This window comes from Drosophila melanogaster, chromosome 3R, assembly GCF_000001215.4.
Source record: "Drosophila melanogaster chromosome 3R".
NCBI lineage: Eukaryota > Metazoa > Arthropoda > Insecta > Diptera > Drosophilidae > Drosophila > Drosophila melanogaster.
This window is the reverse complement of record NT_033777.3, coordinates 24,523,975-24,544,535: the sequence shown is the minus strand read 5'-3', so window position 1 is coordinate 24,544,535 and position 20,561 is coordinate 24,523,975. Positions and strand designations below refer to the sequence as shown.

At 45.5% G+C, this 20,561-nt stretch overlaps 5 protein-coding genes across 8 annotated transcripts; 2 read left to right on the top strand and 3 right to left on the bottom strand.

The window, feature by feature from the left end:
- The first annotated feature begins 621 nt into the window (after positions 1-621).
- Cftr (CF transmembrane conductance regulator) lies at positions 622-8,332 on the top strand. Of its 2 annotated transcripts, none has more exons than NM_143012.3 (8): positions 622-836; positions 2,945-3,178; positions 3,285-3,416; positions 3,469-3,653; positions 3,719-5,544; positions 5,608-6,487; positions 6,553-7,249; positions 7,314-8,332. In NM_143012.3, exons 2-8 carry the CDS (start codon positions 2,994-2,996, stop codon positions 7,615-7,617), a joined length of 4,209 nt encoding a protein of 1,402 aa, NP_651269.1. In that variant the 5' UTR covers positions 622-836; positions 2,945-2,993; the 3' UTR covers positions 7,618-8,332. The 2 variants fall into 2 exon arrangements, with proteins under 2 accessions (NP_651269.1, NP_001247286.1); NM_001260357.1 differs by lacking the exon at positions 622-836 and adding an exon at positions 1,111-1,205.
- On the bottom strand, positions 8,141-13,960 carry ana1 (anastral spindle 1). 2 transcript variants are annotated; one of them, NM_170148.3, is made up of 4 exons: positions 13,622-13,960; positions 11,935-13,544; positions 11,734-11,857; positions 8,141-11,677 (listed from the first exon to the last, which is right to left on the bottom strand). In NM_170148.3, exons 1-4 carry the CDS (start codon positions 13,748-13,750, stop codon positions 8,351-8,353), a joined length of 5,190 nt encoding a protein of 1,729 aa, NP_733008.2. In that variant the 5' UTR covers positions 13,751-13,960; the 3' UTR covers positions 8,141-8,350. The 2 variants fall into 2 exon arrangements, with proteins under 2 accessions (NP_733008.2, NP_651268.1); NM_143011.3 differs by having other exon boundaries at positions 13,622-13,876.
- A 17-nt stretch (positions 13,961-13,977) lies between these two features.
- On the top strand, positions 13,978-14,763 carry CG13623 (uncharacterized protein). Of its 2 annotated transcripts, none has more exons than NM_143010.2 (2): positions 13,978-14,278; positions 14,340-14,763. In NM_143010.2, exons 1-2 carry the CDS (start codon positions 14,235-14,237, stop codon positions 14,713-14,715), a joined length of 420 nt encoding a protein of 139 aa, NP_651267.1. In that variant the 5' UTR covers positions 13,978-14,234; the 3' UTR covers positions 14,716-14,763. The 2 variants fall into 2 exon arrangements, with proteins under 2 accessions (NP_651267.1, NP_001262920.1); NM_001275991.1 differs by having other exon boundaries at positions 14,140-14,278.
- On the bottom strand, positions 14,721-16,489 carry CG6607 (uncharacterized protein). Its single transcript, NM_143009.2, has 5 exons — positions 16,282-16,489; positions 15,852-16,202; positions 15,608-15,787; positions 15,033-15,554; positions 14,721-14,973 (listed from the first exon to the last, which is right to left on the bottom strand). Exons 1-5 carry the CDS (start codon positions 16,357-16,359, stop codon positions 14,884-14,886), a joined length of 1,221 nt encoding a protein of 406 aa, NP_651266.1. The 5' UTR covers positions 16,360-16,489; the 3' UTR covers positions 14,721-14,883.
- A 513-nt stretch (positions 16,490-17,002) lies between these two features.
- Jhbp12 (Juvenile hormone binding protein 12) lies at positions 17,003-19,742 on the bottom strand. Its single transcript, NM_143008.3, has 4 exons — positions 19,479-19,742; positions 17,848-17,937; positions 17,635-17,785; positions 17,003-17,518 (listed from the first exon to the last, which is right to left on the bottom strand). The coding sequence occupies exons 1-4, from the start codon at positions 19,561-19,563 to the stop codon at positions 17,086-17,088; spliced, it is 759 nt and encodes a 252-aa protein (NP_651265.1). The 5' UTR covers positions 19,564-19,742; the 3' UTR covers positions 17,003-17,085.
- Positions 19,743-20,561: the final 819 nt, after the last annotated feature.

Genomic DNA, 20,561 nt, shown 5'->3' with positions numbered 1-20,561 from the left:
TGCGGTGCGTGTTTACACAAATTGAGAGGGGGTTTTGGGGGGGTATGTGGCTAAGGACATAAAATGTTGTGCAGCTGTATTAATAAGTCCTTATAACTGACATTATATATGTATATAATTTATAATTATATACATAATTTCATTAAATATTTAGGTTACCATTACATAATGTTTCATGTTTAAATTATATACAAAAAAATCAAATCAAATGTATTCAGAATCAAATGATTTGCTCAACAATTTATATTTAACATAATTATACATTTCATATTGAAAGCTTTATTGTTTTTTACATTTCAGAAGCTTTTGTTCTCTCCCAAAAAAGAGAGGAAAGCAAGACCGCGTAAAATTTCGTAAAAATGGAAGTGACAAAATATGAGAAATTATGTCCAATTGGACAAAAAATGGATTGAGCACATGTTCTATCATATGAGAATGAGATTGCAATTCCAATTGTAACTCAAATTGACTAATATCTGAAATGTTTAAAAAATTAGACAAAAATATATGTACTAAATGGTAGTATTGTAAACTACTTAAAAATCACGGGGAACTTGTTGCGTTCGCTATCGAAAGCTTACCATCTCTATTGACTGTAGCCATAAGCTTGTTTGTTTTGTATTTCATTCGGTCCCGAACTTTTGAAGGAGGAGGTCGTTTATGGAGCACACGGTTGCGCATTCGTTGGTCCGTTTGTGCGAGTGTGCGTGAGTCGGCGTTTTGTGCTTGTGTTCGTACTATTTCTGCACGTGCTGCTCCGTTGCGACCAATTCGGGTGATACAATAATAATAATAGAGCACAGTAGTGTGAACCAATTTATGCTCTGATAGCACAAGTAAGTGTAATTCGAGTGATTAAATCTAACGGTGAATTGTTAAATTTGGAAGTCAGTACATTCGCGTAATAAGTGTCGTATGTATGTACATGTGTACATCCGATTTGCATGATTGTGTGCGCTTTTGGCTCTTTGTTTTCGATGGTCGCCTGGGTGCTCAATGTGCTGTTATGTCTGCGTCTGCTGTAATTCTCCTCCGCGTTTACGTCATAAACCGTTATTAAAATTAGTTCCTACCATTACGGAATACTTTCCAATGTGTAAGGCGGCACTGAAAGCGATTGGAATGCCGGTTTTCTAGCAAACAACCACTTGTTTGCCCGTGAGGTCGCTTACCGATTGGCCCAGTGCTCTTACATATATACACATGTAAATATATACAGTAGGACTTCAATAACATGGATTATCATATTTTATTAACAAAGAAATATATTCCAATTGATTAGATAAATTTCAAAGCCCTTAAAAATTCGATACGTTTTTCCGCCTGAAATCATAATTACTAACCGACCGAGTCCCACCATTTAATGTTTCACTGTAACAGACTTGCCGATACCGGTAAAAATAAATTAATCACTGGTTTACAATCTGTTCGTTATGCGCCTGTCTGTGTTTATTGAGCGCGTTCATAAATTAGATTTCGTTGGAAATATTTATGAAACCTAAAGCGCTGAATTGGTTGTCACAGTTGTTGCTTACAAAACTCGTTCTAAACAATTGAAACAGCATTAAAATTCCGCATGTCGCTGAAATAATTGCAATACTTAATTCTAAGTCATAGCAAAGATAGCGGGGCTAATAAAAATCACCGCCTTTTCTAGCTGATATGAAAATCGGCTATAGTGGGTAAACTTTGAAAAACCGAAAACATTGGGTTTAAGTAGTCTTAATTGTTTTAATCGAAATGGGAAGATGTACAGCACGTTTTTCTATCTATTTACGTAAATTCATTGGCGTCGTATGGGCTTGCGCCCATACAATTTAAATCTATTACTTTGAAAAGGGGAGCGGCATTGAAATGGCGTTGGAACTGAACTTTGTGAGTGCTTTAATGCTATTTCACAATGAGCAACTGAGCAGCATGAAAATTTCCCGGTCAACAACTCCACTACAACTACAAACATGTGAAGTTTAATCGAAAAGTTATAATTTGAAAAGTGAAATTTCCGCTTGTAGCAAGTAGGTCAAAATAATTTCGCCTGGCTTATAGCCTCAACGCCAAAAACATCCGTGGTTATAAAAAGAAATATGTACATATGTACGTGTCCAAACACCGGTATAGCTTATCTGGGAAGGTCTCTGGACTTTTGCTTGCCAATTAATAAACATTATGATTATTGTCATACAAAGATGAGCAAGTATCGAGTTGGGGGGCTCCAAATGCGTTTTGATTTACGTTCCCCGTGTCGCCTGCTATCAGTTACAGACAAAGCAAATAGCAATCATAGACATTAAGCTAACGACCGATATCGTGTGACTGACCCTCGTAAGTCTATGCTGAGCAAAGTTCAATCCACGCATCCTGGGATTCTTCATACAATCGCAGTTAGTTCATAAAATTTATCTAAATAGGGGTTGTCTACTAAAACTAACTAACAATTTTAAAACTAACTTCGTTTCTAGTCACACGTAGACCTTATCAGTCACGAAAAGACTATAGTTTATGGTCGTCTATTGAAAATATCAGGAACGTATGTGTTTTTCCTCCAGTTACATATTTTCATATAGTAGTTAGTAAGATATAGTTATATAGACAGTAGTACTTTTGCTTTAGACTACTCTTTATTGGTCAAGGTCTTTGCTGATAAGAAAGTAGCTCTTCCTAGACTAGTCTTCTAGCAATCAACTAGTTTTATACTACATACAAACATGATAAAGAATGCGGGCGATACAGTATACATTGGTTATTTGAAAGTCATAGATATTATATATTTTTTTTTTAAATTTTTAATCAATTTCTAAATTAAATTGTAATCTGCACTTCCTGCACTTAATTAAAACATGTCATATTACCAATGTTATTGGCGAGTATAGTTCAATCACGCCTTTTATCTTTAAGCCTTTGATTATTTAACATGAGCTTAGTTGTGGCTTGTTTGCGATTGCAGGCAGAAGGAGTTTCTGATCTAGACGAGAGCTATCCATCCATATGATAGCATGGATAGCAGTGCAAAGCCAACGCGGAAAAATCCGCGACAGCATGCAAATATTATTTCACAACTAATATTTGCCTGGGCGATACCATTACTATATCGAGGTTCCCGCAGAGGCCTTAATACGGATGACCTGACACAATGTCTGAAGGAAGATCGATCCGAGCAGTTGGGCGACCGTTTGGAGGAGTAAGTACTGAGATCTAACATCCTCTTTAACTGACAACAAACACTAAGGAAGTTTGACTTGCTACAAAGTCGTATTAAACATTTGTCAATTGTGATCAATTTTTAGTCAATGGTTTAAGGAACTAGAGCGATCTCACCGCAAGAAACAGAAGCCGCATCTCAGAAACGCACTTTTCCGCTGTTTCCTAGGACCCACGATCATCAATGGCCTCATTTGCTTTATCTACATAGTGATCAAGTGAGTTGGGGGTTTAATTTAACTCATTATATCATAATTAATCTGTTTCTAGGACCTTAATTCCAGCTGTTCTTGCACAGCTGTTGATTCAGTTTCAAAAAACTCCTGTTGCGCAATTAAGAAATATCGATGTCAATGATATTTCAATATCAGATTCCCTGAATCGAACAGCACGGGCAATTCCAAACTATGTGCTGAGTCAGGCTGTCGCCAACTCTAGTGGATCTCCAGGGGATGGTGAGCTTTAAACAAAGGATTATCATTCTTGATTAAATTATACATATGAATCATGCATATTTCAGCACTTTTCCCCAAATCGCTGGACAAAGCGGGTCCACTGGAGCCGATTCAGCCTCCAGTAGAGGAAGTGGATCACAATGCAACCGCTGTGCGAAGCATCTTGGATCAGACCGTCGAGCACATGTGGAACGATATGAACAGTCTGGGCGCCGTCCTGGTTCTTTCGACGCTGTTCTGCTGCTTCCTGTTGCACCACGTCGATCTCCGACAGCGCCTAATGGGTGCACGGATGCGAATAGCCTGCTGCTCGCTGATCTACCGGAAAACTCTACGGCTCTCGATGAAAACGGCTGGTCAGACGCCAGCTGGTTACCTAATCAACCTTCTTTCGAATGATGTGAATCGTTTGGACTATGGCTTCATATTCATGCACTGGATCTGGATTATGCCATTGCAGGCGATGCTCACGTGCTACCTGATTTGGCTGAACATTGGCATCCCAGCAATTGTGGGTGTAGTTGGACTGCTGCTAAAAACGGTGCCCGTGCAGACGGCCTTGAGCAAGGTAACCTCTGTGCTGCGGATGAGAATTGCGGAGCGAACGGACGCGAGAGTGGGCATTATGAACGAGCTGGTGCAGGGCATTCAGGTTATAAAGATGTACGCCTGGGAAAAACCGTTCCAGGCGGTGGTGGCCGAAGCTCGGCGTAGCGAGATCAAGCAGATCCGATATGCATCTTACCTGCGTGGCTTCTACCTCAGCACCATGGTGTTCACGGAGCGATCCACTTTGTACATCACCCTGGCAGCGGCTGCTTTGATGGGCCAAACCATAACCGCAGACTTTGTGTTCTCAGCAGCCAGTTACTACAATATCCTGCAACTGGTGGCTGCCATTTGGTATCCACTAGCTGTAAGCTTTGGAGCGGAAGCATTGGTTTCTCTGCGTCGGATTCAGGACTTCCTTATGCTCGAGGGACGTGAGGAGCGCACTCAAGGACTTACCCATAAGCGAGATCAGGAAGGTGGAGACTCCAGAGCAGTGACCATTAAGGACATTAATGCCAGCTGGGATATTGAGAAGCCACAGAAAACGCTCCAAAGCATTAATCTGCAGATCGAGAAGGGCCAACTGTGCGCAGTTATTGGACCGGTAGGTGCCGGAAAGAGTTCTATCCTCCAGTTACTGCTGGGTGAACTGCCCGTTATCGATGGAGGCGTTTTTATCCAGGGTGACCTCTCCTATGCAGCCCAGGAACCATGGTTATTTACGGGATCGGTGCGAAATAACATCCTTTTCGGTGAAGAGTTTGATAGGAAGCGTTACCAGGAGGTAACACGGTGTTGTGCCCTTAGCACGGATTTCCAACAGCTGCCAAACGGAGACAAAACTCTTGTGGGTGAGCGTGGGGCATCCCTTTCCGGAGGCCAAAGAGCACGCATCAGCTTGGCCCGAGCTGTCTATAAGCCCGCACAGATTTACTTGATGGATGATCCGCTAAGTGCTGTTGATGCGCACGTGGGCAGGCATCTCTTCGATGAGGTGATTGGACCCAGAGGACGACTGGCTCAGCTGAAGGCGACTCGCATTCTAGTGACCCACCAGGTGCACTTCCTGTCCGAGGCCGACGTTATTGTTATTGTCGACCAAGGAAGAATTTTAAGGCAAGGCACCTACCAGGAGCTGATCAACAGTGATCTGGACTTCGCTAGGCTCCTTGAGCGACCCAAGGAGGAGGAGGAAGGGGAAAACAGTCGCAATCAAACATCCCCGCTGAGTGTCAATTCACTGGAGAGTGACGACGAGGACATACCTTTCATCGATGGTGTAAAAGATGGGTACCAGCAGTTGAGAAAACAGAGCAGCTCGGTACATGGCAGCAAGTCGGTGGGTTAACAAAGTCCCAACATCTAATGTGCACTTCATTATGTAAAGAATTTTCCGTTTCAGTTGGACAGTACCCAACTGGATGATAATGTCGATGAGGATGATCTGGCCGAGGCCCAAGCATCTGGTGGCATTTCACCACGCGTTTGGTACGAGTACTTCCATGCGGGCAGTACTCTTCTGAGCTTCAGCTTCATGGTCTTTGTTATGGTGATGTCCCAGGTGGTGTGCAGTAGTTCCGATTTCTTTGCGAACATCTGGACACAGCAGGAGCATCAGAGGTCGCAGGGAGAGGCCACTTTCTCAACCTTCGAGTGCATGTACATATACGGTGCTCTGATCATCGCCGTGGTGATCATGACCACATTCCGTGGCTTCCTGTTCTTTAAGATTTGCATGCATGCCTCCAAGGTGCTGCACGATCGCATGTTTGCCTGCATCCTGCACGCCACCATGAGATTCTTTGACACCACTCCGTCTGGAAGGATTCTGAATCGCTTCTCCAAGGATATGGGCGCCATTGATGAGTTGCTGCCGCGGGCCATGATGGATTTTATACAGATCGCTCTGGTGATGTTTGGAATTCTGATTGTTATTGGTATACTGAATCCGGTTTTGGTGGCCGCCATGTTGGTGGTAGCCGTTGTGGATGTGCTCATCCTGAAGTTGTACCTGAGACCTTCGCAGGATCTCAAGCGATTGGAGGGCATATGCCGCAGTCCGGTGTTTTCCCATCTCAGTGCTTCCCTTACGGGTCTGGCCATCATTCGATCCCGCCAGTTGCAGGATGTGGTGGCCAAGGAGTTTGATTTGCTGCAGGATGTGCACAGTAGCGTGTGGCAGCTGACCATGGCAGTGAATACGACTTTAGGCTTGTGGCTGGACTGTGTCAGTTGCATCTTCCTTACCTCTGTCACCTTCAGCTTCATTATCTCCAGTGAAAGTGAGTTCTATTAGAAATAAGTTATTAAAAAGAACAAAACTAATAGGTATATTTTCTAATTTTAGCCACTTATAGCGGCAACGTAGGCTTGGCCATTGCCCAGGCCATGATCCTAACCGGAATGGTGCAATATGGAGTGCGACAAGTGGCCGAGTCCTTGCAGCAAATGACCAGCGTGGAGCGCGTCCTGCAATACACCGAACTGGAGCAGGAGCCGGCGCTGGGCGAAAAAACGCCACCGCAGCAGTGGCCCACACGCGGTCAGGTGGAGTTCCGCAATATGAGCTGTCGTTATGATCCAAATGGATCGCCGGTGCTTAGGAACCTGAATCTCACCATCGAGGCGGGCTGGAAGGTTGGCATTGTGGGACGTACAGGAGCTGGGAAATCGTCGCTAATTGGAGCTCTCTTCCGATTGGCTCACATCGAGGGAGAGATTTTTATCGATGGCATAGAGACGGGAACGATTTCATTGGAAATTCTGCGCACCCGCATCTCGATTATACCCCAGGATCCGGTACTGTTTTCCGCTACCATCCGCTACAATCTGGACCCCTTCGAGCGGTATACCGACGCTGAGCTGTGGAGCGCTTTGGAAGATGTGGAGCTGCGTAAAGCCATTCCCGGTCTGGACTACATGGTAACGGAGAGGGGCGGCAATTTCAGCGTGGGCCAACGTCAATTGCTCTGCCTGGCCAGGGCGATTCTGCGAAACAACAAGGTGCTGGTACTGGATGAGGCCACGGCCAATGTGGATCCACAGTGAGTCCTAGAACGAAAGTTACTATATCTCCAGAACTAACTTCTAACCCATCTATTCTCGCAGAACCGATGCCCTGATCCAGCGCACCATACGCATCAAGTTCAAGCAGTGCACAGTGCTCACCGTTGCCCATCGATTGCACACAGTCATGGATTCGGATCGGATTATAGTAATGGATGCTGGTGTCGCCGTGGAATTCGATGTGCCGTACTTGCTGTTGAAGAAGTCACAGGGACATCTCCGGCAAATGGTAGAGGCCACAGGCGGGGAATCGGAAGCACTGAAGAAGACGGCCAGTGACAGCCACAAAAGAATGCAAAGAGAACGGGACGAGCGAGATCGCGATCAGGATGAGAGCCAGGAGTGAGAAACGGTGGCCCAAAAAAATATCCATCGGAAATCGCATTTAACCAAATCTGGTGCTTATAATGGCTCAAGGTTACAACTCTTGGGCTCCCAATGGAAGAGGAATCTTGTCCAAAACAAAAACCGTACCAAAATGATTTTCTTGTGCACATACACATATTATGTTATCAATGTTTCATTTCCTTAGTTTAGTTAAGTTTGTTAACGAAAAGTCTAGAATGTGTACTGCCTTATACGTATTGTACTTAGATGTAATCTCCACCAGGGACTACGTTGTAATATTTGTCCACCAACCTATTGTAGACCGCCAGTGAATCGGATGTTTACTTACAACATGACAAAAGCTACTTACATTCTGGTACCGGACCAGAACTGAAACACCGAGGTCCTCAAAGGATCAGTGGGTTAATCTACTCACTAGTTAGACCATCAAATATATATATTGTTTATAAATTGTGTACATTACTGCAAGTCTATATTCATACAACCGAAATATTGTACTTGAAACTCTAGATAGAAATTTAATAAATAATCGTCGGGTTTATTAAAATATAAATAAGTTTCACACAAATTGGTAATAAAATTGTACATTTAACTTATTGAGTAAATTTTATACAATCTTTTTCGATAGTCATTTTTTGACACAAAATTGCAAAGTAAGTAAAATATAAATAATTGTCATAAAATGGATAATATAATCTAAAACCTAAACAAACGAATTAAAAGTTCGGCGATCATTTTCGGGGCGACTTTCGATGCGTTGTCCTGACACCTGATCCTATTTGACCTGAGGATTGGCGAGTTTGATTTGTACTAAGTTTGCTTTGTTGTTCAAAAGGAATGGGTGGAGTTCCATCTGGATAGTTAACCAGGGAGATGCGACTCTCCCCGGAGAACAGTTGAGAGCCGGTGTTACTCATGGACCCGGCCTTCTCTGGAATGGAGAGGAACGATCCCACTGGTGTGGATGTCTTTTGTCTGTCGTTTGTTGCTCCGGTGGCATGGCTTACACCCACTCCTGGCGTTTGCGTGTTGTTGCTGGGCGAGAGCGAATGTAGGACCGACTTCAGAAAGTGCCCCCTTAAGGACTCATCTGAACTCTCACTGGCAACGTCGTCGTGCACTCGATGTTTGAGGAGCTCTCTCGTAAGGAATTCCCTCAGATTAAGGGATCTTCCTATCTGGCTTGCATCCTGCACAGTGGAATCGTCCTTAGACCTATTGTTGTGCTCGTGGCCTCCACGAAGCCGAGACTTTCGTGGCCGCCGTTCTGGCGACGAGGCTGTGGTACTGCTGCACAACTCATCCACCTGCTGTTGCCTCTCATGCATTGTGGCATGCCAGCACGGACTTCTCTGATCCGCGTCGCTGGAAAAGTTGCTGCCGGAGAGGGGATCTATGCCACTCTCGTTGGGTTGATCGTTGGTCACTGGGGCGACGCTTTCCCGCCGCGTACTGCTAGCCACCTCCTGAGCCGTCAATGTGGTCTCAGTTGCGTTTCCTCGACGAAATGAGTTCTTTAGAATTTTCCGCTGGCGGAGTTCTTCCTCTACGTTAAATGAATCCGTGGAATCATTCTCTAAGCTAGCACTGTCTATTAGATCCCTCTGATCGGGTGGTTGCTTGGCCATAAGTTTTTCAAAGTATTCCCTGCGCTTGGGAAAGTCTTGGATACTATGAGTGATCACGCGCAGCTGTCGCATCAGTTCACCCGGTGACAGAGTGGCCTGATCTGCATCCTGACCTATCTCCACATGGATTCGGGTGCTAGTCATGTTATGAAGATAGGCATTAATGCTAGGAAACTCACGGTAGTCAGTTCCTTGATTGCGTTGCCTGATCGCGAGTATTAAGTCATTAAATTCGCCCTGCAGCCGTTGGCTCTGATCAGCATCCAACCGCGACAGATCTAAGTGCAGTTCCTTGGCATACTGATCGAAACTAGGGAATGGCTTGGGCACCGGTGTGGCGGCCACAATATGTGATTGTCCTGGCGTTTCCACTTCTGTAATGGTCGACAGCTCGTGCGCCAGATCCTCGGCGTTTAGTTGAGGACTATACCGACGAATCGTGGCCGGAGGTGCCCTTACTCGTCCGCGTGCTGTATTATTCTGCGTTGATGACCCAAGCGAGATGGGTTCCACATCGATACAAACCTGACCCTGTGCCGTAATTGGACGTGAGTCCGCAATGCCACTATCCCTGCTGGCCGCTGTCGGCTTGTGCTTCTGCAACGGCAAGGCTTCCGAGGTCGAAGGTGTTTGAGAATCGCTGCGATCGGAAATTGTCCGGCATCTGGTTTGCTGTTGTCCTGTTGGAAGCTCAAGATATTCAGTGGACTGCCGCTCGCCATCGCTGTTCGATGTGAGGGTGACCTCCACCAGTCGCTGCTTCTCCTCGCGCACTTTCGTGATCAGCTCTGTAAGTTCGGCGATCCGCTGGGTGCAGTTCTCCGTGAGCTGTGCATAGCGTTCCATGTTTCGGGCAGATGACTCCTCACTGGTGGATAGTGCTTTCGATTTTTCGGGGGCAAAGCGGTTTGTGCTTTTATCGGCGCCTGAACCTTGTTTTACAGTCTTTTGCTCCCTTTTTTGTTGCACTGCACCGTTTGTTTGCTGCTGCCGGTCCCCTTCTTGAGTTCTACGAATTTTGCCGCTTTCCTGTGGAGGTGCTGCATTTTTCCTATCTCCTTGTGGAGTCGGCCTTTCCCTTGGCATCTTTTCTCTTGTTTGCTCTTTCTCTTTGTTGGTTTGCTGACAATCTTCAGGATTCTTGGCCAAACGCTTGTTCCATATTTGATCGAATGCGCGCATACTTTTCTCTGCATCCAGCGATTGTTGCTCCCTTTGCAGCTGCTGCTGGCAACGTATTGATTCTTCCAAGTCATTGATTAAGCTGCGATTGTCGGCAATAAAGGTTTGCACCCGCTCCATGCGATGCTCGTTCATCTCCGTATTTTCATCCTGATCCCTTTCAGCTCTTCCCGCTTCAGGCTCGGGACAAGGGGTTACGTTTCTCAATGAGTTGATCACCGACGTTGATGGTGTGGTCACACACGAGGAACTCACACCCATCTCATCGATATTTTGGCGTGTCATTCCTAGCAGACGATTTATATATTGAACCACCATGGGATGTAATGGAGCAGAAGGGGGAGCGGCCGTGGTCATATTTTTATAGCTCACTGGCGGCAGACTGCGATAGGCAGTGGAGTTGGAATCAATGGATATCTGACGCTGATCCTGTAAGAATGGTCGCTTTCCGTGATCCTGTTCCGTCGGCTTTGGCTCATCGTCTCTTGGTGTGCTGTCAGTTGAGCCCAGGGGCACATCCTTTTCATTGTCGATAGCCGACGGCTTGGTTTTGGCTTTCGATTTTGTTCTCGGTACATATTGCTTAACAGTACCGTCACTCCTCACCTTAATAATGATCTCAACTGGCCCATCTTCTTTTGCGTTTGATTTTGGCTTATCACTCTCACTGGATTTTGCGTTTTTTGTCTCCTTGTAGAACTTTCTTAGACGCTGCTCGAGAATAGCCTCCTTCTGTTGCAAATCAGATTCTCGTTCGTTTAAAGTTCTCGTTCGCTCGGATAGAATATCAGCTCGCTCCTGACGTATATTATTCAATTCCTGTGCATTGTCACCCTTTGATGCACCTGACTCACCCGCCTTCAGTTCCTCCAACAGCTGGACTCGAATTTTCTCAATGCGCTCAAGCAAACTCTTTAGCCTCATCGATTTCAGTGAGTTTGACTGCTCGGCCTGCAGGTCCGACTTGAGTTGCTTGCTTTGATCATTAACGTAGTCGAGAAGAATGGAGCTGCAGCTCTCCGAGCTGCCAAGATTATCCCGGCCGATTTGAACAGGAGGTTCGCCCAAATTAACTGCCACAGAAGCTTTGGATTTGCTGCGCGATAAGTTTGGAGGAGTAGGTTTGGTGCGCACTTCCGGGCAGGTGATAATGGCTGGTCGAAGCAGCATTTCTTCCATTGCATCGTTCATCTTTTGCTCTCGCCTGGCAGCTGCATCCGCGTACCGATGGCTAGGTATAATGTTAGCCTGGTGGGAAAATGAGTTTGTATTATTTAAAGAGGAAAAATATTTGATTTCCTTACATCGGTTGGCAAGAGCTGCGGTTGCTGTTGCGTTAGAGCATCTAGCTTTTCCGTTAATTCAGCACAATCCCGACGCACTTGCTCGCGTTCAAGAGCCTTTTGACCACGATCGTCACTAATTTTCCTATTGAAATACGTTATTGATTTCAATTTGATTCATTAAGATAAGTTCTGTGTTCTGTTTCTTTTACTGGCTACTACCTCAGTTTGTCCAGTTCCTGTTCCCGCAGATCCCTCAGCTGGTTCTCGATGCGAGCATGATCCATAGCGGTCAATTGGGTGGCATCCTTCTCATTGCACTGCACCGACTGTGTTGGTGCTTCGTACGTTCTATGGTACTTATTGCTATGATCATAGAACTGAACACGCCCACATTGAGTCGTCCTTGGGTCCTGTCGCGAGGACATGGTAATTGTGGTGGTGGACACAGTGGATTGCGTAGCAGTGCTCGGTGGAGCAGTAATAGCGGGACCGAGTACAGCTGGCTGATTCGGCATCATTTGCTGCGGTGCATACATCGGATGAGGTTGTGGAAACTGGGCTTGCACGGGAAATGGCATTGAATATGGCATCGCATATGGTTGCATCGGAAGTTGAGCATACGGATGCATGTATGGTTGATTCTGCGGCATGGGATAACAATGGGTCATCGACGGATTTGGCACAGCTGGCATAGCCTGTTCTGGAATCGGTGGAAGGTTTCGAGGAGGTTCCACTGCTGGTTTCTGTATAGCTGTTACTTTGGGCAGCGTAGCTGGAGCTTTGGCCTTCTGACCTCTGTGTATTCCCGCATCTATCACCTTGGCAGGAGCTGGATTTAATTTTAAACCCGTTCTTTTGACTGATGGCTGGTTACGTGGTGCCGTCACAGTTTTCTTCGGCGATCCTTTAGCTGTTTTAGTGGGTGATTTTCTGGGTGCTGGAGCAGGAACGGGCTCCTCACGCTCTACACATTTTCTGGGCGATCTTGGCGGGGATTTGGTGGGACTAGGCGGGGCAGATACTGGTGGAGTAGGATCTGCTTCCCTTCGTTGACTTGGCCCAGCTCGTACGGTGGTCTCGGTTTTTCTTACCAAATCGCTGATCTGAGTGAATCTCGGCCGGCGTTGGGGTTCATCATCACTGGGTCGCACGACATGGCTGAATTTCCGGTTGGTTTGCATGAACCTATCATTTATATCCATACCCTCGGGATTCTTGTCGGTTTCAGAAATGGTTTCCTCGATTTCTACGTCTAGGATTACGGGGGTAGTTTTTTGGAGACGCCGGTTGCTGCTCGGACTCTCGATGATCAGGATGGATGAGTCGTCATCGGACGATGCGTCATCCTCCTTCTCATCCTCTGCATCGGTGCTGGCACATCCACAGCTGGTTTTCCTTTTGCGCTTGCCCTTGCAACAGGGTTTGTTACACCCGCTCTCCATTCGGTTTTCTTTGTCCTCCACTATGGGCGTTTGTGTTCCCGCCGAGGCACGTCCCTCCGCATTTAAATTCATTGTGTTTGTGGTCCGCAACTCAACGCTGGCTTTAGCCGATCTTTTCAAGGCCTGCTTGCGACACCTTCGGATTTTGTCGATTCTCTCTTGCCTCTGCTGCTCGATGCGTTCGTTCTCCTCCTTTGCGGCGCGATGGGCGGCGCCCACCTGGAAAATGGCCGAACGGTAGTCCTGGTGCTTTTTGACCAAAACATGCTCACGCCACGCATTTAGCTCCCTTTGCTTGACCTGCTCTAATTTGTGGATTTGACGCCTCTTTTCGGCAGCCACATCCTCGCGTATCTGGCGTGCCAGGTGGTTTGACTTCTCCCGCACCTGGTTATAAAATTAAGTGGTCACGCTTTGTGTTACAATTACTGCGCAATGGGCTCGGAACCCAAGGGACAAGTTACCTGCTTCAAACGGGTTATGCGACGCTCACTTTCGAGATCTTTGCGTACTTGCTCTGGATCGTCCAGTGGTCCTATGGTCCTCCTCAGGTTGGCCCCGAACTTTCCATTTACTGTTAGCTGCAGAGCCATCTGCTCTATCGATATATGTAATAAATTCGTATGTGGGGCAGCATTTACGCAGTAGAAATCGAAACAAGTTTGAGCGTAAAATCAAACAACCCAACGTCTTTAAAAATTCCTCCCAAGCGGCAGTGTGACCGTAGATGAATAATTGAATGTACTAGAATTTACATGCGTCTAAAATATACCAGCTGGTAAGTAGCACGCACTCAAGGCACAATACAAATTCGGAAATTAAATGATCGAAAAACTACGTGTTTTTTTTTAAATTATAAAATTTAATGAATGCAATTTGAAAGCTACATGACAATAAACTCAGTTTGAAAACGAAAACATCACAACAGCATGTACACAAGCCTAGATGGCCCAGTTGGGATGTATCGAACTATCGACACCTATCGTTATCGTGCGAAATCAGCTGAAATTGTTTGGATTACGAGATAGTAAATAGAAATATTGAAATTACATTTTTTGGCTGTGAAATCGTAAAATTATGGCGTTCCTACTGCGACAAGTGGCCAGGAGCGGATTGCAAAGGTGAAATAAGCTAGGAAAAATTGCGTGACAAATCCCACAATAAATGCTTGATCTTCCATAGAAATCTAATCCTAATGCGGCATGCAACCGCTTCCACATCCGCGAATCCCGAACTTAGTGTCCAGGTGAGCGAGAGCTGCTTGAAACGGCTCCGTGAGATCTGCGTGGATGGATCTTTCCTGCGTGTGACCGTCGAAGGAGGCGGATGCTCCGGCTTTCAGTACAAATTCGATTTGGATAAGCAGCTGAACGAGGATGACCGACAGTTTGGCGAGGCTGAGGCCAAGGTGGTGATCGATACAGTCTCGCTGGAGTACTGCAGCGGCGCCACCGTGGACTACCATAGCGAACTAATACGCGCCGGTTTCCGGATGGTGGCCAATCCGCTGGCGGAACAGGGCTGCTCCTGCGGCTCCTCCTTCTCAATCAAATTGTAAACTTTAAACTTTAGAGAATTATTTAATACACATAGAATGTTCAGTTATATACACGTCGAGGGTGGACAATAACAAAACAGGGTAGAGGGGGAGCGGGCGTTCCCAGTTAGTTATTTTACAACAATATACAGTAAAGCAGCTGGGCGGGATGCGCGCCGCTGTCCATGCTCATTTGCAGGCGGCCAGCTGGTCACTCAAGCTGATGACCTGCTCCGTCAGCACGCTGATTTGCTCCTCGTAGTTAATACGCGTCGTAGTCTAAGGAAATCCGAGATGTCACTTGGTTCTAAGAGCACAAAACTGCAGGCACAACTCACCAACTCCTCTTCGAGCATTTGCAGGGCTCCACCCAAACTGGCCAACTGATCGTCCTTGGCCTTAAGTTCGTGCGTTGCGTTCTCCAGGCAGTTTTGCAGGTGCTGAACCTCCAGCTCGTAGGATCGCAACTTGGATTCCGCTTGCACTTTCAGTCGCATCAGATCCTCGAACTTCTTGCTGAACACACTGTAGATGAGCTGCTCCTTGGTGGGCGGTTCGGGGGGATCCTGCAGCGAATCCCGCGCCCGCTGGCTGCCTTTCGCCTCCGACTCTGCCGGTCGAACGGTGACGCCCGCCGCCGCCGTGCTGCAGCTGCACGTGCTGAGATCCTTGCTGGGGTTCGAGACAAATGCTTGATGCAGCTTGGCCACTTCGAATTGAGCCCTCCAATGCGCCGCCTCCTTCTCGAGCAGCGCAATGCGATCCTCGGAGGTGAGTTGGTTGCTATTCGACTGCTGCTGGAGATTGTGTAGAGGAGTAGTATCGCTGCCGGTGGCGCTCAGTGCGTCCTCGCTGCCAAGCTGAAAGCACGCGAATCTTTGGGTAAATATTTAAAGAGAGATCTCAATATTACCATGCTGGCCGCATCAACCAGCTTTGTTTCCAGCTCGCTGTTCCTGTGCTGCAGCGTTTCCACCTCCTTCCTGAGTCGCTTCTCCAGTTCGTTCTGATCGCCGATGCGTTTCTCCAGCTTCTGTTCCAACGATGCTATGCGCTCCGTGTGCAGCAGCAGATCCCTTTGCTTGTCGTCAATCTGTGCATAGTCATTCGAGCCATAACTCATACCCAATTTTAAGTTTCATCCCCCCTGGCCTTACCAATGACGTCAGCTGCGCATTCTCCATGATTTTCTTCTGCAGTTCCTCGAAGATGAGGGCTTCCTGAGCGGCATCCAATGATGGATCGGCATCTGGGCGGCTATTGCTCTGCACGCCCCGCCTGCCGCCAGAATCCTTGTCCTTCTTTTTGGGCTGCTCGTGCACCGAGATTTCCTGCTGCAGCTGCGAAACTCGCGACTCCAGCTGCTTGTTGCGAAAGCCCAGCGAGTCCACCTCCTGCTCCGTACGGCGCAACGAGGTGGCGTACTGCTGCAGTTGCTCCCGCAGACTGGCCTCCTTGGACTGCTCCTCCAGCACCGCCTTCTTTAGCACCGTCGCTTGTGCCCGCAGCTATTTGGGGTTCATTTTTGGGGGATTAATTGGATTAATGGGCGTTAACTGTTGCTGTCGATTTGGGGCGGAATCCTACCTTTGAGTATTCTGTGGCCAATTTCTGGTACTTGGCCTCCGGCACCGTGCCATCCATGGCTAGCGATTTCTCTGCCATCCAGGCTGGCTTTAAGGTCTATGTGGTTGCCGGCGGTGGAGTTCTTTGCACGGTTTCTAAATTGTTTTAAACAAATTGACCAACAAATAAAGCTGGCACTGCAGTGGGCACAGCCACACACTCGCAGAGAATACCAAAGCGCTAAGGTCGAAAATGCATTCATTTGTGCTGCTGGTCACACTACATACTTAACGGTTATTTTAATTAAGAAAGAAGAAGAAATTTAGTTTTGAAATATTTTTTGATTTTTTATTGATTAAAAATGCTTATATATGTTAAGCCTTCAACTGTTTTTTTTAAATTAACCTTAAGCTATTTGTTTGTTTTCTCAAAACTAAAAACTGTTGACTATATAATATAAATTTTTACACCCTTGCATTGCATTAAAGAATTTCATTGCAACCTTGACTTCTCACTTTTCAGATAAGCAAACCGATTTTTCTGTTTACAGGCAGCAAATTCTTCGAATTATCTTGTTTACAAGCAATAAAAAGGGAAGCGAATAATTAAGAGGTGTGAAAGGTTAAAGCCCTAAACAAACCAACTAAAGTGTTGTTAATATATGTTAAATATTTACTTTGCCCCTGAATAAGTTGATGACTAGTTATCATAGGGTATATCGCAATAAATAAAACAGATTTGTATCGTTTAAGACCTTTATTAACTATGTAGTAACATAAATTAAGCATTACCTAATAGGTACGTAATTGAAAGCTGTTTAAGCACTTAACTTAAGAATATATTATCGAAGGGCACTTTCTCGAACAGTTTGTTGGACAGCTCCCTGAAGATGATGCCGAAACTCTTGGCATATCCCACCTTTAGTTCGTTGAACACCGTCTCCCAGTTTTCGTTAAGGAATCGATTCATACCATCCGACAGAGTTTTGTCGTTGAATAGATTCTCGAAGTTCATGTACACCCTCTTGGGATCGAAGGACACCCGGTAGTCCTTTAGTCGCATGTACTTGACGCCATCCTTCTCAAAGGGTTCGCCGATCAGGCGATGCTCGATCTTGGTGTTGATCAGCGTGACATTGGCCTTTCCATGTCCCGTGATGGGCAGCAGAAGGATGCGGCCGGACATCTCGTAGTCGCCAATCATCTCTATGCGATCCGTTCGGCTATCACAGATAATCAAGTGCTTATCCAGATCGGTTCTGAAATTTAGGAGGTCATATATTCATCATATATTTATAACTTCTTTAGTTGATATGACATTGTGATGTTATATCATTTAATTTCATTAATAAATATTTTAATCGTGATAACCCACCTGTACCGCTGGATCTTGCTGGTGGAGATCATGTCGTGCACCTTCACATTCTTCAAGGCCTGGCGCAGATTTATTGGCGCATTGCCGGCGTCTATAACGAGTTTCTTTACGGTCAGCGGTTCGAGGGGCGGGATGCCAAATTCCCTATTGCCTGCAATGGAATTGGTGAGAGGATGACTCCAGGTCTGCAACCAAATCGGTGTGATTACTCACCCGCCTTCAGCTGCTGTATCGCCACATTGACGGCATCCACCAGGCATTTGTCGAAGTTCGCGTCCCGTTTGCACTTGGGAAAGCCTTCGGCTGAAAAGTCGAGACAAAAATCGGTTAAGTCGCGCTTGGTCATGACATTGAAATCTCGCCGCGTCGCGGATTGCGGAAGTGCCACTGCCAAAAAATAAAAATATAGCGGCCTGCAATTGGGCCAGCATCCATTGGCCAGAGTTCGTTGGCCACAGAAACTTGTTTGTAAACAAAACAAAAGTGTCGGCGACACAAAAAAAAATGTATATATATATATGTGGATGAATACATGAGAAAAAGAAGTGAGCTAGCATATTTTAGTGGCTCAATGTCAAGTTGAGGGGCCATTTATCATGAATACATTGAGCAGACAAAGGCACACATGACCTATGCCAACGGTTTCATTAATCAGCTACACAGCGAGAAAAATTCCATAAAAATTCCGTGCTGCGGCGTGGAATGTGCGAATTAATTAACACAATTTAATCGCCATTCGGTTACATATGTACATATGTATGTCCTTCTCTGCGATAATCGTAAATTTGTGTCACAAGCGGAAGTGTAAGTGTGAATGTGGATCACTGGACTGTGGCCTGTGGTGTCTGGACCGCCAAACTGGCCTGGCCAAGAGCAACCTGTTTGCAGACGATGGCTTCAATTGCATAACCGCCGTTTACAGTGGACTTCAGTAGCTGGAAACCTCTAATGCTGCCAAAAAAAACCGATCTTAATTGATCTTGACCATTTAGCAGCACGCAAATGAAGCGCATAAAGTCTTATGGTCGCTTGTTTTTTTTATATCTCCCCTCAATTATTCTCGTTTTTAATTGCCAAAACTATTATCTTGGAAATAGCCCATCGCATTTTTAATCGTTTCATGGAAAATAATTTTATTTAGCTTTTCGGTGATTCCCACGCTAATTGTTTTTAATTGTTCATATTTGTCTTGCTGGATTTCTTTTGGGATTCAAAGTTAAATCTAGCTTTGATTAATGTTGAAACCAAGAAAAGTAATTATTCATGATTCTAAAGTATTTAAAATGTACATGAAAACACTTAAAAATACAATTTCTATGGATCTACAGCAACGTTAACATAAATATTAGTTCCAGTTCTGGGAAATTGTCAGGCTTTCTTAAACTGAAATTGACCATGCATATTTTAAAAAGTATAGAATGTAAAAAAAATCCAGTATATAAATAAGGTAAATCCCAGAATCCCAATTTGAAGCAGTACTTAAGTCTAAGCCGGCGTGACTCTACTGATTTTTACTGTACTTGCTGTAATAACACTCCAAATTTGCATGCAACTATAAACGCCACTAGAGAATCTTACAGAGATCGACCTTCTGGTCTGCAGGCCAAAACGCGAGTTCCCAAATGAAAAAAAACGAAATTAAAGAGCCATAAGCCATATCGATCACGTTTTAACCATAAATGTGGTGCCAAGCAAATAGATGTAGCCGAAGCATAGCGCCAAAGCAAATACGATCTATAAGTTTTTTGCACTTTTGACTCGCCGCAATAGTTGATGTTCGATTTGCTTAATTTATTTGTTTTTTATTTGTATTTTTTTCTTTTTTTTTTGGGTGCAGTACTTACGCAATTCTTGCGCAGCCGTTACAGTAAGTTCCTGCGCAACCGCAGCGATTAGCAGCAGCATTAGTAGTAGCGAGTATTTTGACATATTTCGTCCGGGGGGATGTACGAAATCGGATCGGATGTACGAAATCGATTGACCAAGAGCCACAGCCAAATTTCAATTGACACTCGGCACGAAGAGATGGCTACACGCGCGCGCGACTTCCGTTTTCGGTTCAGGTGACAGGTGGTTCTGGCCGAAGACTTATCACTGTGTACACGGGATGCGTCCGCCGATCGTCTTTTTATACCGAGCTTCAGCGGCGGCGACGGCGCCTCAAGTTGGCTTTCTGAACGTTGGAAGTCGGAGAGCTTTTGCGAGTCTCGAAAACCCATCGATTTTCAATCGCGCCGAGCTTTGGCCCATTAAGCCAGCCAGTGAGCGAACCACTTTTGCTTTCCGGCTCGCCGCTTTTGGCCAGGCCAAGATAGCCAAACCACCAATGACCACTGGAAGTGGAAGACAAGTGACGACAACGACCAATGACCGAGCCACCCAGCAACCCTGTTCGTTGCTGTTGTTTGCCCTTTCGATTTAATTTTCCCCCGCTATGCGGTTCATTGAACCTTACCTGGTTGTCAACATAATTTATGGCCATAATATGGGGTATATATGGCTTATACGATATTCACGCTTCGCTCTCTTCGAGGAAGTCAAATCGAACCACTTAAGCCGGACACTTGAGCGGACTTAGCGTACATTCTACAAGTGCACAGGAACTAGTTTTTATTGGGTCAATATTTGGCAACATTTGGTGTGCTGAAATCACAACAGTCGAATTCTTGCACAAATGGGAAAACTAATTTTGGGTTAAGCGAATTGGCTAATCTTATGGGTGGCTACCGCTAAATTAAATGCACAATTTGGATTAACGGGCATCATTAAAACTGGAAGTCCGTAAAATAGGTAATTGGGAAATCAAAAATTTTCAGAAAAATCCAAAGATGAAATCTTAGTTGCAAGCATGTGTTTATATATTTAGGATTTTCACTTTCATTCCTTTTTAAAAATGTATAATAACAATGCAAATCACAATGTATATA